At 34.0% G+C, this 13297-nt stretch overlaps 2 protein-coding genes across 7 annotated transcripts in view; both read left to right on the forward strand.

Moving 5' to 3' along the window:
* Nucleotides 1–615: 615 nt before the first annotated feature.
* Nucleotides 616–1992, forward strand: LOC126979533 (uncharacterized). Its single transcript, XM_050828879.1, has 3 exons — nucleotides 616–716; nucleotides 1521–1610; nucleotides 1989–1992. Exons 1-3 carry the CDS (start codon nucleotides 616–618, stop codon nucleotides 1990–1992), a joined length of 195 nt encoding a protein of 64 aa, XP_050684836.1.
* An 880-nt stretch (nucleotides 1993–2872) lies between these two features.
* The window catches only part of LOC126967144 (aldo-keto reductase AKR2E4-like), a 347892-nt gene continuing 337467 nt past the window's right edge, over nucleotides 2873–13297 (forward strand). For 2 of the 6 annotated variants that reach the window (XR_007729936.1, XR_007729937.1), the window contains exons 1-6: nucleotides 2911–3135; nucleotides 3708–3881; nucleotides 4969–5085; nucleotides 5659–5826; nucleotides 6849–7052; nucleotides 8792–9949. Coding sequence is in view for 4 of the 6 variants with exons in the window: in XM_050811586.1 (XP_050667543.1) it covers nucleotides 3061–3135; nucleotides 3708–3881; nucleotides 4969–5085; nucleotides 5659–5826; nucleotides 6849–7052; nucleotides 8792–8971 (918 nt within the window). In the remaining 2 variants the exon portion in view is untranslated. The other 4 variants (XM_050811602.1, XM_050811611.1, XM_050811586.1 and 1 more) reach the window with 4 other exon arrangements.

Genomic DNA, 13297 nt, shown 5'->3' on the forward strand with positions numbered 1-13297 from the left:
TAACGCTTTAACGCTTTCTATGGAGCAGTTATCAGATTATTATTAATTTCTGAACCCAGTGGCAATTTTAAAAAATACTCGTATGTGAACAGGTGACATGTACACATATTGTGTACTTTTTCTCTCAGTTCTTTCTGTTATTTCAGTTTCATTACTCCGATCGTTCACGCGTGACTCAATTTTAGCACACGCGTCTGCACACGTCCGTGCGACGTGTGTCTGTTAGTCCAGAATAATCGTTCAAGTGGCACGGGGCCGTGAATGTGGATGTGTACGCGTGAACGCTGCGCGAAGGACCCACAAACACCGATGAGGAGGATGAGGACATGGTGCCGCCCTTCTTGTTGTCCAGGGTGTACCAGGAGTCACTGGACACTCCGGTAGACCCAGAAGTGGTTCTGCCTGCTGCCTCCGAGCCCAGGCTCGTAAACTATTCAACAATTCCTGTACAACACCATCTCCAGAGATGGTGTTGTACAGGAATTGGCAGGTCTAGGTGATGGTACACTTCGACCTGTTGATCTTTTTGACTTTGTGTGGACGGATTACCCCAGCTCTCCCACACCATCAAGCGAGAAAAGGGAGCCGTTCACTCCAGATTATATTGGCCCCACTATGCCATGTGAAAATCAATATGACATTTTCACTGCCATTTGGGACCAACATATAATGGACCATATTGTAAAAAATACCAACAGGTACGCGGAAGATGAAGTGTCAAAAAGAATGGACAGAGGCAGCCTTGGCCCATGGAGCTGTCTCAATTTTTGGAAAGAGATAACAATAGACGAAAGGTACACGTTGTTTGAAATAATTTTAACAATGGGTATCGTTATAAAAATACAATAGCAGATTACTGCTCAACATCTGGAGACATTTTTTCAACGCCCGGTTTCCGTGCACGCGATTGTGATGTCCCTAAAGCGATTTCAACGTTTGACTTCTTGCCTACATTTCAATAATAATAGGAAAATGCGTGCACACGAACTAAAGCGATTTCAACGTTTGACTTCTTGCCTACATTTCAATAATAATAGGAAAATGCGTGCACACGAACTCAACCCATCACAAGCCAAACTTTTTAAATTAGAGCCTATAATCCACAATACAAAATTTCATCCATGTTTAAACGTACTGTTGCGAATCGCAAAGTACCTTGGGCGATTTGCTGTTCATGCCTACAAAAGAGTCACACCCCAAACCGGATCGCCACTTGATGCGTCGCCACCTTCCATCGTGCTGGAGCTCCTCCGTGGGCTCGAAGGTAAGGGGTATACTTCTATGGACAATTTCTACAATTCCCCAGCTCTGGCCCGATATTTGAAAGCGCATGGCTTTGACGTGGTGGGGATTCTACGCACAAACCGCCAGTTTGTGCATAGTCAATTGACCGAATTGACCAAGGCCAACATGCGACCTGGTTAAATTGCTGGTTTCACTTCTAGTGACGTGAACATCTTGGTATGGCGCGATGAAAATAGAATCGCCACCATTTCTACATACCACGGAAAAGAAACTAGCATAATACTAGGTAAAGTTAAGCCATGCTTACTTCTTTATTATAACATCATGATGAAGGGTGTTGACAAAAAAGATCAGATGTTGGCCATGTATCCGATAGAACGGAAACGAACCCAGGTATGGTACAAAAAGTTTTTTCCCAGACTACTGAACGTCTCTGTCCTTAATTCCTACATCATAGCTTCCAAATCATCCCCTTCCAAGTTGATTCATCATCGTATTTTCCGTATGAACCTTATTAATTCCCTCCTTAGCCGACACAGTAGACCTCCAAATCCTACTCCTCGTCCAGTAGTATCTTCCAACCAATTTTTGGCAAAAACGCACCACGTTATGGAGCATTCGGTTGGCACCAACAAAAGTCGGCTGCGACGTAGGTGTTGCGTTTGCAAAAAGTTGACACATTTTTGCTGTGCAGGCTGCGAAAAGACAGTTTCTATTTCAACTTGTTTTGTTTCCCGTCACAGCTAATTTTATTTTTTATAATCGTGTCTTATAAGTTAAAACATACTACTTAGGGACCTTTAAGAAAAGAGCACACTCCCGTCTCTTGACACCTGTGAGATACGACTTAGGGACCTTCAAGAAAAGAGCATACTCCCCCCATCTCTTAGACCTCCCATGATTATTCTGTAGCAATGACAGTACAATGTTATATTTTAAGTTTTTAATAATTTTATTTTTTATACATATGTCTATCTTATATTTTGAAAAAAAAAAATCTTTTATAATACTGTCCCAGCGACTGTTCAGGCATAAATGTTTTAAATTGGTGTTTACTGTTTTATGTAAAGTAAATAAAATTTAAAAAAAAACGCAAAGAAAATAATGCTGGAATAATTTCTTGTGCCGCTTGTTCTCTCTCGGAGAGCCAATTGTTTCCGAAGCGGTGGTAGCGTTAAAAATATATTTTTTTTAAAGATAATTATGCTTCACTTGACCTCATATGAATGGTCTCACTTGACCCCCGAGTAGGTACAGTTTTACACAATAATGACGACAGGGTAACGCCCACATGCCACTTCCACTAGTTTTTTCTGTTGCGTGATGTAAATACTACGTATTAAGAGGCGGGACTGCCTCAGTAAAAATGAAAATTTAATTTAGTATGAAAGTGGCAGAGATTTGACAATAAGTTTGAAATAGTAGTAATTACAGGCAATTGACGACGAAGTATAATCCGGCAAAGTCGGAATACGAACAGTCGTTGAAAAGGCAGTGGATTTCGGCTATCTTCGTTTTAAACAAGATTATAGCCGTCATCTGCCAATCAACCAATGACTGCACGTATCATACAATCGAGTGAATCGCTTTTGACAGTTTCGCTAGGCTGACAGAATTCATTTCACGTCACTGTCAGTCGTCATCTGGTTTGTAGTTTGTTATTTGTACGAAACTTTTTTTTGTATTTATTTATTCGGTATTCCGGCCTGCAAACACAGTTCTTGCAAATAACAACTAATTAATTAAATTGCAAATTAAAGTGAAATAGAACTAAACGTAATTTCTTATCATTGCTAAATATTTTATTAAATTATAATGGACAAAAAGGTCCACAGCGTCAAGTTTAATAATGGACTTGAAATTCCAATCATCGGACTTGGTACATATTCAGTAAGTCTTAATAATACAATTTAAATCAATTACCTTAACGCTGATCTGATGAAACGATGATATCTGTTTCAGAAAGCCGGTGGTGCTTTATAAATGAACTTGCACCTTTTGACCTTCTTCGACCTTTATTTCCTACCATTACTATTTAGTAATTTGTAAAGTTAATATAATTTGTTTATGTGTAGTTTTATTATTATATCCCATCTAATTTGGAATAAAATTCAGAACAGTTAGAGAGCCGGAACATATTCGGACTAGAGTCTAAAAGTCAGGATTAATCCGGAGGAATGGTAACCCTACTTGTACATGATAATTTAAAATTTTATGGGAACTATTCCCACTAATCACAGAATAAGCAGGCCCACTTCATGATCCTATACTATACTAGACTATACAATCTTGATCACATCATACTGCACCTGTTAATGTTTCATTATGCATAAATACCTGTCTGTAATATAATTAGACATACTTGCACAATTCTAACAGAAATACACTTCTTGTACTTACCTTCAGTACTAATGCAAACAATTTTCAGGCAAAAATGAAAGATAAATTATTAATCATTGCAGAGAAACCCTCAACCAGGGCAATTTAGGCAAGCAGTGGAATGGGGTATTGAAGCTGGGTATCGGCATATTGATACTGCTTCTATGTACAAAAATGAAGTTGAAGTGGGAGAAGGAATTGCAAATAAAATTAATCAGGGACTGGTTACTCGGAAAGATTTGTTTATAACTACTAAAGTAAGAAGTACATAGGAGAGTATAGAATAGTATTATTTATTATTTTAATCAAATTGATTTCACAATGTTTGTATCTATACTATTATCATCAGTATCTAGATACTTCCTTCATCTTGATGAAAATTCTTAAGTTACAGATGTACATATAGAACATAGTAGAATTTGTGTCAGTCATTCATAAAACTAATATTTCTCACCATCTTTGACATAAAAATAAAATTATGAACTGTATATTATAGCTAATATCCATACCTGAGTTATTTACTGAGTGTAACAAATCTTTGCTCCATACATACTACAAAAAGAAAGATCTTACGTTAATGTGTCTGGCTTAAACTATTCAAATACAAATATTTTTATTCAAAATAGGATTTAAAATCACTTATTGAACGTCAAAAACTACCACCATTCAAAAGAGACTGTCTCAGACCTGAGAAGAATGAGCGCAAGAAACTCAGCGGGCTTTTTTTTTAAATATAAAATATGGATTACAATGTGTAATATCATACAATAAACATTTGTAATTAAAGAGCCTGAGGGTGTTCGCTTTATTCCCAGTCCGTGGTGTCATTAAGAAAATCGTTTATGCTATAATAACCTTTCCCACACAAAAGTTTTTTAACAATTCTTTTAAATTTTGTAACACATTTTTTTTGTACATTTTCTGGGATCATATTATAGATGCATATACATCGCCCAACAAAAGACTTACTAACTCGACCCAACCAAGTAGTAGCCATAACAAGTTTATGTATGTTCCTCATGTTAACATTATGAATGTCACAGTTTCTAGAAAATTCCTCAATGTGCTTATGAACATACAGAACATTCCACATATTCTTATTTTGATTTTTTTTAAATAAGAAATTATAACAATTACAAATATTTTATTAATACTCAGACTTTTTTAGGAAATAAAATTAATAGTGATTGTTGTTGGTGGATGGTGAAATTAAAGATTCATTTAATCAGTGACTTCAATATACCAACTAGGAATAATAAATACCTTTGGAAACCTAAACCTGTGATTGTTAAATTCACAGCCAAATTTTATTTATTTATTATATTTGGTTCTTTATTTTAACAGTTGTGGAATGACCATCATGCTGAAAATAAAGTAATAATAGGTCTAAAAGATTCACTTGGAAAGCTTCAATTGGATTATCTAGATTTATATCTAGTTCACTGGCCTGTTGCAGCTACAGTGAGTAACCAGCTTATGTTTATAGAGAAGAAAGAAAAGAAGTAGAACTTATAAAATAAATATAGCATTCTTTAGATTCTCTTAATACATAATATTAATTTAAAAAGCATTTTATTAACATTTCAATTACCTTGTAACTTTAGCAATGTCAAATATTATTGAGAGATATACAAACTATTACCATGATATTATAAGATACTAGCTGACCCAGCAAACTTTGTATTGCCGATATTAAAATCGCGATACAAAAGTAACTGTTGATCGTAGATGGGTGAAAATTTGAAGTTGTATGTATTTTTTAATGCTGACTCATAATCAAACAAATTAAAAAAAAAAAGTCAAAAAAATTAAAAAAAAAAATTCGTGTGGACCACCCGTAACATTTAGGGGTATGAAAAATAGATGTTGGCCGATTCTCAGACCTACTCAATATGCTCACAAAATTTCATGAGAATCAGTCAAGCTGTTTCGGAGGAGTATGGGAACGAACATTGTGACACGAGAATTTTATATATAATATTATATGATCTGTAAACTCTTTCAATTGGATAAAGGATTGAAAGGATATTTCAGATTAATGGAGAAGATGAAGAAATAGATTATATAGATACTTGGAGAGGAATGGAGGAGGCAGTGAGGCAAGGTCTCACAAAGTCAATTGGTGTCTCGAACTTCAACGAAGAGCAGTTGGCTAGACTACTACAATATGCAAAAGTGAAGCCAGTTGTCAATCAAATTGAAGTGAGTGTGTATCTACTTATATTTTGTATTTATTTAAAGGCATAAAAGGCATTTATTTTCTCAAAATTGATTCCTTTAGAATTCTTTTTGATGTCATTTCTTATGCTACTAGATACTATTACCGCTTCGGAAACAAATGGGGCTCTGAGAGAGAAGTAGCGGCGCAAGAAACTCTCCCAGCATTCTTTTTTTTCTGCTCTTTTCAATAAAAATATACAATATTGTACAGTCATTTCTATCGCTATAAAATAATCACAATCTAGTCCCAGGCTGTCCAATCATTTAGATATTCAGCTGTGGAGTAATAATAATTTATGTCAGGGTTGTGTGGGGGCTGTTGAGTCCAAACTTATTATTTATTTAGATAAAATGTGGAGGAATATGGCCACACATTTATTTGTATTACATTGTAATTGTGAATATTACCATTTATTACCATCCTATAATATTTTGTTGTATAATTTTAATAATTTTGTTCTACTAATTTGTAATGAAAAGCGCAAATTCTTGCCATGTTCTATACATTGCATTTCACAATAATGTACACAACATTTTTATGGAACTTTATTCCATGTTAAATTGTTAATTTATTGTATAATATATATAATTATTTTGTTCCTAATTTAATTTTTACTGTATGTTAATGTTGTAGTTTTTAATCATGTGATTATGAGTACAGCTACTTGTATTATATATATTATAGCATAAAATATTGATGACCAGTATGGCCGGATGGTTGGTTAGTGACACTGACTACTAAGCTAGAGTTCCCGGGTTCGAGTCCCGGTAGGTGCAATCATTTATATGACGAATATGGATCTTTGTTTTCGAGTCATGAATGTTTAAGTAAGTATATTGAATTAAATATATAGTTGTCTTGTACCCACAGTACAGGCTATGCCTAGTTTGGGGCGAGATAATTTGTGTAAAAGTGTGTCAATATTTATATTATATATTGTATTGTTTTTTAGAGTGAACGGAACTGTGTGTATGTCACCTTAATTTGATTGCACTTTTTTCAGATTAGTCCAACATTGACTCAACATAAACTAGTTGATTATTGTAAGAGTGTATCAGTGGTCCCTGTAGCATACACACCGCTTGGCTTATTATCTGATGCACGGCCAGAGTTCATTGGAAAGGATACCATCAAAAATGATCCCAGGTTAGATGCTTTAGCTAATAAGTACAAGAAGACTAAAGCACAGATTGCTCTAAAGTATTTGGTAAGTACACAATTAATTAACTAAATCACTTATCAGATTGCTTAAAAGTAAATATTTATTTTCTAGATTTGTCAATATTAATTATAGGTTAAAAATAATTTAATATTCATATTCAAATTTGAAAAGGGCATAATAAAGGGTCTGCCAAATTACTTTTTCTTAAATGCTATAAAAAAAACTAATGAATATTTTCTCAAATTTATTTTTTTATTTGAAAGTACAATCCTACCGGTTAATAATGGAAAATAATTTCATTCAAATGGCTGCCTCGGCTGGCCATGCAGTATGCCTACACGATCGGTAAAATTTTTAAGCACATTATCGATTGTGTGGCTTGTCGGCGTAATACTTATCTTTGACGGCACCCCACAAATAATAGTCCAACGGTGTCAAATCGCAGCTCCGAGGTGGCCAAACGACATCAGCTCTGCGGCTGACAATGCGATCTTCAAAAACAGGGCGCAAAACATCGAGTGTAGCTTCGGCTGTGTGGCACGTAGCGCCGTCTGTTGAAACCAAATGTTGCCAATATCCTCCTCTTCATTTTTTGTGAACAAAAATTCGTTCAAAATGGCCCGATAACAATCGCTATTGACTGTAACGGCCACTCCTGATTTTCGAAGAAAAATGGCCCAATTACGCCCCTGGACCAAAATCCTCACCTCGTTTTGGGTGCGTCGGCTTTGCAATGTAAATATGCGAGCGGGTTTTCTGTGCCCCAAATGCGACAATTTTGCTTGTTTACATACCCGCCAAGATCAAAATCAGCTTCATCTGAAAAGATGTTTTTTTTGGCAAAATCGGCATCTTCTGTAAGTCGATCGCAGGCCCACTTAGCGAAGCGAAAACGCGTTGGATGGTCAGTTGGCTTCAACTCCTGAACCAATTGGACTTTGTATGGCGTCATACCAAGGTCTTTATACAAAATTCGTCTCAATGATGTCTCCGAAATGTTCAATTGTTGAGAACGACGGTGAATTGATGTTGATGGCGCTTCACGCACACTTTCTGCCACATCAGCAATATTCTCGGGTGTACGCACTGTTTTTGGCTTTTCACGCTTTGGTTTATCGATGAGGATGCCAGATTCTTTCACTTTTTTCACAAGATAACGAACATACGGAGCTGACGGTGCTTCTCTTCTTCCAAAATCCGTACGCAATTTTCGCACACATTCTGCAATTTTCAAAGTAATGTCGCAATATTTCCCAGCGTTGTTCAAGCGTATACAGAACCATATTCGTTCAGCGGAAGGATAAAACTAATTATCTGTCAAATCAAACATGAACTAAGTGTTACCATTCACGAAATAAGCACTAGTTGAAAAAAAAGTTAGATAGCGGACCCTTTATTATTATGTTTGTTATCATTGGTCAGATCAAGGCTAAAACACATAGAACTATATGAAACATTTTTAAGACTATTCATTGAATAATTACATACCTACATGTGTAAAAGCATTAATGTGATAGATAATAACTGAAAAGGCCTGGCAGAGTTAGCCTAGAGATAGCATAGAAGGCCTTTCATTGTGTATAGAACGAGGTACTTCTTTCAAAACTTCCATCATATGGGCTTCCAGAGTTTATGCAAGTGTTAATTTATTCCTCGAATTTTATGAAAATATGTCAACAATTTATCATTTTTTATGTTTTTACTTCATTAAAATGTAACTGATAAACAAGATTATTTTTCTGGCAATTTAATAATGATGTATAAAATATGTTGATATGTTTTAGGTACAACGGAATATAGTAGTTATACCAAAATCATTTACCAAGTCGCGCATAGAGGAAAATTTGAATCTATTTGATTTTCAATTGAACGAACAAGAGATGGCGCTAGTGGACAGCTTTAATATTGATCATAGGTGTGTTCCGGCTACATCATTCGCTAAATATAAAAATTATCCATTTTAAACAGACTTAGATTACATGTTGGTAATAGTCAGTAAGCAAAAAATAATAATGTTGTAAATTGAATTGGGAAGATTAGGAATTTTAAGGAATGTAATATTTTTTTAATTGACAGATTTAGGGTTGTAAGCTTTGATGAAATATGAACTAGAATAAACGTCGCCTTAATAATAGAGGTCGCAAGAGAAAGTGTGGCCTTATTTTTGTTTAGTATGGTTGATCTAAAGCCAACATGTGGCCACTCTCCTTTTAAAATGAGTAGTTAAATTTCAAACATTGCCTATCAAGGATTCTAGATCATTTTAACAAATTTTTTAGTGTTAAGGATTTATATCTTCATATTTTATTATTAACGCAACGCAATCAGTTGTTAAACCTGATATTTAAAATTTATTTTGGTTTTGACTATTGTGATGCGACAACGTTTTTACTGAAAATGTGATATTTTGCTTAATTTAAATTTTATAACATTATTTTATTCATTCACTATAAATATAATGAATGAATGATAAATATCTAATAATCAAATCTCAAAATCAGAGGTTCTTGGATATGGTTATGTTTGAAATTTAGCGACTCATATTGTAAAAAAGGCACTTCACAAAAATAATAATTTTTACCTAAATTATACGTCTAATTATAACTATATAGTAATTGTGAGTATTACGTAAGTTTTAGTTCATATTAAGTATGTAAGAAGGGCGCGAATACCATATAGGTCACATATATAGAACATATAGGTCACCAATTCAATGAGACGTGTATATCTAGTGTAAATTATAAAACACATCTCCCAGAATACATACTTTGCTTGTTGCTTTTATATAGCTTTGTTAATTGATAGGTTTAGGGTTAGGGCTTAATTAAGCATTAATATGGGTAAATCTAATATATAAAATTCTCATGTCGCGGTGTTTGTAGTTAAACTCCTTCGAAACGGCTTGACCGATTCTCATGAAATTTTGAGTGCATTTTGGGTAGGTCTGAGAATCCGACAACATCTATTTTTGGGTGGTCCACGCCAAAAATTTTTTTTTACACTTTTTTTTAAATTTGAGAGTCAGCATTAAAAATTACAACAACTTCAAATTTTCACCCATCTACGATCAACAGTTACTTTTGTATCGCGATTTTAATATCGGCAATACAACGTTTGCTGGGTCAGCTAGATACTATAATAATGGCCATAAATTCTATTACAAATAAAACGTACCTATTTATATTCTTTTGTCGTAATTTAATCTTAATAACTCTTATATGTATTGAAGTCTGCAATAAATAAAAATTAATTCTATTCGCATTTCGAAATGATCCTTGATCTTTAGCCTTTTTTACCGGCCCTTAGTCGGTCTGGCCACGAATCTTTGGATTTACGCCAGGCTGTTTCCATGGGTAGTTTAGCCACTGCTTGTTTAAGAGATATTTTAGACGACTCAAGATGATGTCCACTTCCTCCCCCTCTCAGGATGATGTCCACTTTGCACTATTCTGAACACATGTGAAGCTTTTTTGGAAATATATCATCGTGCAATTTGTCAGATTAATTATTGTTTCCTTATAGGATTTTTGCCGAATTCCTTTTTAAACAGTCTTTTAATGGATTTCAACAGATGATGTGTTGGTCGATCTATATCTATATTGTCTATCGATATCGGTTGGTATATCGATAATACGAATATGAACTGTCTTGGAATGAGCTACGGCTCCCCAACCTTTTTTGTGCAAGACAATCACTGTAATTCTGTTTTCTTTTATATCGGGAGGTGGAGAAAACCATTATTGTGATTTAAGGACGCGTTCTCAAAACAGAGAGCTATCGAATCGCACCATTACACTGACACCGCTCAAACACATAGGTACACGTACTTAAAGTTAATTGCGGGAACAGAATGAATTTGATACTTTAATAAGTGAATTTTTTTCACAGATAACTTTAATGTTTTTTTAATACCTATGTATTTTTGATAATTGGTTGATGTATCCGTTTAGTAGTTAAATATTACAACTTTAGATGGCAATTCTATCGCATAACGTCGTGTGCAGTAAACGCAAGTTTTTTATAAATACAAGATGGCCGCCGTGAAAAATTATGATTTCAACATTTTGGATATCGTATCCAAGGTTCTCGAGGGTGAGAGAACGAATTTGAGATCATTTTTGAAATCCAATATAGCTGCCGCGCAAAATTATGATTTCAATATAGTCCTTTTATTTAGAGATGAACTTATAAATCACTAATTCTTCAAAAATACAGAAACACAATTTTTAGAAAATCTGACTGCGTACAAAATAAGTATGTAACGTATCAAAGACAGTATTGTAGAGCTTTTAAAAAATATTCATGTTCGTACAGCGATCTTCTCAAGCACGAGCTGCTGCTTACAACCGACACAGTGTCTACCCACGACGGCGGCCGAACGCGGACTGACGTTGTTTCGATAGATCTTTCTATGCAATGCGTACGGACGGAGTGACAAAATAAAATAACCCTTAACCACACATTAAAGCTCATGCTTATCAGAAAAATATATGAATTTTAGACGATTAATTTTTTTTTTGTAATAATTATAACATATTCATTAATTTATTTCCCGTATTTTTAAATATATTATATCTGCTTTCCTTACGTATTTTTAAAGAGACAAAATTATGTAACGGTAATAGTTTTTACGACATAAAATATGAAAATTTCAAAGCAAAAATTTCCCGCTAATTGGAGATAAAGAAGTAATCTATGTGTGGAAATTTTTAGTTTTGTTAGATTTAGTTTCATTTCATCACAAACTACCAAAAAATATCTTATTTTTGTCGGATCGCAAATGCGTCCTCAATAATACTTACGATCAAAAAAATGATTGAAATTTTCGAACACAATAAAAGCGTTTCAAATTTTAATTTAAATAAAATACTTTATAAAGGATTAAAATGTGTTTTTTTAAAGTGTTTTGTTTAAATGAGCAGCACTCGCGTTAATAAAAAAAATATGTATTTTAGTTGTAACAGTTATTATGGCCAAGTTAGTAATTGGGTATAACTACTTACATATAAGCGAAGGAGAGTTTTAAGTTTAACATTTTATGGAATTGTGATTTATTGATGTGATAGTAATGTATAGGAAATAAGTGAAATATAAATATTATCAATTAAAATGGGACCACATGGATTGAGGAATCATCTACGTAATCATGGACGGTTTAAAAATGGAAATGGTGTTTATTTGCACTTATTGCTTATATTCTTTTGGTATTGGTAGAAAAGGTATTTGTAAATAAAACATCTTTCTTAAAAAAAAACTGATATTGATAAAAATTTAAAAAGCGTTATTTTTTGGAAATCCATTATTATCTAAATTTTATGAGTTATCTTACGTATTTCTTCGGCTAAGATTTATTAGTTTACATGCAGTATAAACCTAAAGCTCAACTGCACGGCTTAGAGTTGAAGGTTAACCCCTTTCTTTTTTTCGGAGGACGCGTTTAACGCGGCCCACGCTGATCTCCCGAGTCCGGGTTATTAGGCAAAATAAATCTCTACTTCAACCAATCAATCACCGAATTCTGGAGCGAGAGTAACTACGGTGTTAACGTGTGTTACTAATACGGTGTTTCTTTAATCGTTGAAGCTATTTACTTAGATAACTTATACGTCTAGATGGAGCGTCTTGATGCTATACAAGCGATGAAAAAAGGCCAGGTGTACTTTAGTGTGCGTGACAGGCTACGCCTTACACTCGCGATTTATATGTCACTTTGTGTTAGTGTGCGTGAATTGCTCAAAATAGAGGTTAGTTCTAAAATTATTTTTTTCCAAAAGTTCGCCGCTTTTTTTAGACGTTCTCATAGCTGTCACAGTTTATATAGACGTATACGTGATCTAAGGCGTGACAGAATTCACATAAAAAAGACAAATTATTTATGTTTTTCATAAACGGTAAGTACAAGTTAATTTTAGAGTGGTAAACTTGTATGTAGCTCAATATTATCTAAGCAATAACACGATACTCTATAGATTAGTAATTTCGTAATAGTTGTATAAAGTTGTTAATAGAAAACAAACGGTTTACTATTTTGATAAATGTGATATTCCAATTTGATACTAAATCTATATTGATTAATACTTTTGTTATTTTCTGAAAAATAAATCAAATATGCAAGATAAAATAATACTTTTACTTATTTAGTCTTTATTTCCCAATATTTTAATATTACGAAGACCATATGTTTATCTAAGAACTGAGAATCCACTTACTATCCACACAAAAAGATGGTTCAGTAATGAGAACAGGCGCAGGAAACTTACCAGCCCTTTTTAAGATAGAAATTTCAACCT

This window comes from Leptidea sinapis, chromosome 1 (genome assembly GCF_905404315.1).
Source record: "Leptidea sinapis chromosome 1, ilLepSina1.1, whole genome shotgun sequence".
Lineage (NCBI taxonomy): Eukaryota > Metazoa > Arthropoda > Insecta > Lepidoptera > Pieridae > Leptidea > Leptidea sinapis.